At 40.7% G+C, this 3807-nt stretch overlaps 1 protein-coding gene across 1 annotated transcript; it reads right to left on the reverse strand.

Annotated features, from left to right (window-relative positions):
- Nucleotides 1-1757: 1757 nt before the first annotated feature.
- On the reverse strand, nucleotides 1758-3422 carry LOC124545893. Its single transcript, XM_047124852.1, has one exon. It carries the CDS (start codon nucleotides 3420-3422, stop codon nucleotides 1758-1760), a length of 1665 nt encoding a protein of 554 aa, XP_046980808.1.
- Between the last annotated feature and the right edge of the window lie 385 nt (nucleotides 3423-3807).

A 3807-nucleotide genomic window follows, 5' to 3' on the forward strand; every position in this document is an offset into this window, starting at 1 on the left:
TACAAATGTATTCCTAACCCATATTCAGATCTGTCTGCTCCTACATAAAAATCCTTGGAAAAATCCGGGTGGTACAATATGTCTGCACTATATAGTGCTTCCTTGATATTCTCAAACTCGGTTTGGCACTCTGCACTCCAATGCCACGGCATCCTCGCCTTGGTCAATTCCCTCATACTCGGGGCATTAAGTACAGATCCTTTGACAAATTTTCTATAAAACTCACAAACCCCAAAAAATGCTCACAACTGCTTCTTACTATGGGGGTCGGAAAATTTCTAATAGCCTCCATTTTACTAGGATCAAGATAGATACCCTCCTCGGATATTATGTGGCCCAGGAATTTTATCTTTGATATGCCAAATTCCGACTTGTCCAGGTTTACAGTTACCCCTGCGGTTTCAAAAGCTGGGAAGATTGCATCCATTCTGTTTAAATGTTCTTCCCATTATTTGCTTGCTATCAAGAGGTCAGCCACGTAGACGGTGACCCTTTTAAGTAACTCATCGCCTAGTATCTTATCCATCGCTCTTATGAATTCAGACACTGACACATTAAGCCCAAATGGCAATACTCTAAATTGATAGCACCTCCCTCCATAAGTAAATGCTGTATACTGGCGTGACTCTGTGGCTAATGGTATTTGCCAGTAACCAGCAGTTAATTCGATACTACTAAGCACCTTTGCTCCTCGGAATTTTTGAATCAGTTCTTCTATAGTCTCAGGTTTGTCCTGCTCCAGCTCGATGATTTTGTTCACTGTTTGTGCATCCAAAACTATCCTCACCTTTCCATCCTTCTTATCAACAACAAATAGGGGGTTGTTATACTGACTGTTGGCCCTTTCTATAACACCAAGGTCCATCATCCTCTGTATCTCTCTCTTCATCTACTGCTCCTCGTTTCGCCTGGGGAATGGAATACTGTTTTATATTGAACGGTTTATGGTTCTTTATCTTTAGTTTACACTCCACCCCTTTCATGATACCTGGCCGTTGAGAAAATACCTTACAACGCCTGTATAATACTGTGGCTAATTTCCTCTTAGTCCCCTCATCTAGGTGTGTCATCTCCTCCAACTTTTTACTGATCTTATCCTCTTTATGTCTATCCTCTCGTGCTAATCCCTCAAGGTATATCAACACTTCTTCTTCTAGTTCCTCTTCCCCGTATACCATGGTGGGTTCCTCTTCATAACACAAATTTATCCTTCTGAATTCCTCCTCTTGTTCGATTGCACTGCCCTCAGCAAACTTTAACCTCTTCTCCCTTTCTTCCTTTGACCTTGATAGTACCTTCATCAAAATTCACTACTGCATCAACTTCATTCAACCAATCTATCCCTAAAATAATTGATGTGTTCAATCCAGCCACCACCAAAAATGTTGCTTCGTATTCTTCTCCCTCTATCTCGAAGGTAATCAACACTTGTTCTTTAATAGGTTTACTCCTTGCACCCAACGCATTCACAATTCTCACTCCACTCACCGGGAAACTAGGCAAGCTAATGTTTGCTTTTAGTACCTGTTCATATAACCTCTTGGATACTGCACATGCTTCACTTCCTGTATCGATTAATGCCTCGATATTCAATCCACATAGCTTGATCCCTATCATGGGTAGTATGGGTTCTTTGGGAATCCTACTTCTTTCCTCCAGTAGATCTTCTCTCAGATCTCCACCATTGTCGTGTCTTAGTAGGTTTACTCTGGTCCTTGTAGCTCCCACTCCTGACCAGACCTCATCTGGAGTGTCATTCAGTTTTCCGGTCTCTCCACCTCTTCTATATGCACTGTGTCATTCATTCGCCTATCCCATTCTCTCTCATGATCTCTTGGTTCTTCACTCCTTCTCCAATCATTTCTCCATTGCCGTTCACCACCATGGTTCCTGTACCTATGGCCACCACCTCTTCCTCTATAATTAGACGAATTACCAAAATGATTCCTTGGGTCATTACTTCCCCCTCGGTTTTGATCATTAGCTTGATTGTGTTCCTGTGATCGAACAGATTCCAACTGTTCCAGTATTTCCATCAAGGCCTCCCTATCTTTAATTAGGCTCCCGGATACAGTTTCTTGCATTCTCTGGCTCATTCTTCTTTTTATCGTGGATATCATTACATCATCACTCAGGAGTTGTTCCAAGGTCTCGTTCAATTCCCACAAATGTTCGGCAAACTCTCTCAACGCTCCTCTCCATGTACTAAGTGACTTGCGGTGGAGTAGGTCCTCAATTGCTGCACACTGATGACTTTTGGACCAGTATTTCTTCAAGAATTCCTCTTCAGACTGATCATAAGTAGTAGTCCCTTCCTTCTTCCTGACTCCCCAAGTGAAGGCCTCACCTTCCATTCTATCTATTGCAAATTGAATCTTGTCTGAGTCTTTAAAATGTGCTGGGAAAACTCCTTTTAACCATTTCATAAATATCATTGGGTGCAACCCTCCTTTCGGTCTAAATTTCTGCCCTGTATTATTTTGGACGTACCGATTATCACTGCTCATCAAGGTAACGACTCTACCTTCCCCAACGGTTAAAGTGGCACTGCTAATTCGTTTATCAATTTCTTCGGTTTTGCTCTCCAATTGTTGCACTCCCTGTTGTAATTGCCTGACCTCCATTGCAACCCTCTTGTTATCCTCTTCTCGTTGCACGGCTATAGCATTCCTCAGATTGACAGCCAGTTGGTTTTGCCTATCTCCTATCCCCTTAACCTCATCATTGCATTGTTTCTGCATCTGCGTCACCTCGGCGATTCGATGATTGCAGTTTGTTTCCACTTCGTTGATTCTTTCTCCCAATTCGGCTTTCGTTTCTTCAATATCGTCTTCCATCTTTTTTGTTAACTTTCCTTCCATCTTCTCCACGTCTCCCTGGACTTGGTCTATGCTCTTCTGTAGCTTCCTCTCTCTCTCGTCGATGTCCATCTTCAGTCGTTCTTGTAACTCCTGGATTTCCTTCTTCAGATTACATTCTATCTTCCTTTCCGATGTTTTGAGCTCTTGTGTTAGAGTTTCCTTAAATGACTTTTCTAAACTTTTTCTAGTTTCTTGTAAACCCTTCTCTACTGATGTGTTAGTTTCTTGTAAACCTTTCTCTAATGATGCGTTAGTTTCTTGCAAACCCTTTAGTGATTCTCTTGTTTCTTGTAAACCTTTCTCTACTGTTTTGTGGAATTTTTCTTCCCTCTCTCTAGTTTCTTTTAGCAAGGCTGCCAACATCGATCGTATATCTGCATCCTCTGAAACTGGCTTATCTCTCGTCGTTTGTCCCGGTGTCTTGGGATAACTAGTTGAATGTGCTAATGGGCTATCTAATGATAATCCATAATCACTGATTCCTGAATCATCTCTGTCTTCCTGTCCTATCCCTTTCCTTTCAACTACTGCCTCACAAACCTGCTTATCTTCAGTAGACATGTTTGGTTTATTTTTAATGCACAGGCAAGTAATATAAAATAACTTCTAGTAACCCAAAACACTCCTAATTACCATGAAACTAACCAAACAGTACCTGCAGTATTGTAAGTTAATCCAAAATTGATACAATACGTATGAATACCGAACATAACAACTCTCAAAACCTAATAACTTCAAATATCAATTCTCACATACACAGCTTATGTAAAATGTTCTAAATAAGATAGATCACACCATTCGTTAAATCTATAAATGTAAAATCACCAAAAACAATAAGCGTATATGTGTAACCACCATTTAGACTGTGCAGTATGCATAAATAAGTATACTATATTTCAGAGTATGTTTCGCAAACTTTTCAGAAATTACTGTAATTGGGCACTTT

Source organism: Schistocerca americana, chromosome 8 (assembly GCF_021461395.2).
Source record: "Schistocerca americana isolate TAMUIC-IGC-003095 chromosome 8, iqSchAmer2.1, whole genome shotgun sequence".
Lineage (NCBI taxonomy): Eukaryota > Metazoa > Arthropoda > Insecta > Orthoptera > Acrididae > Schistocerca > Schistocerca americana.

Coding starts and splice junctions, on each gene's coding strand:
- LOC124545893 (XM_047124852.1), bottom strand. CDS start 3,422: ATGTCTACTGAAGATAAGCAGGTTTGTGAGGCAGTAGTTGAAAGGAAA.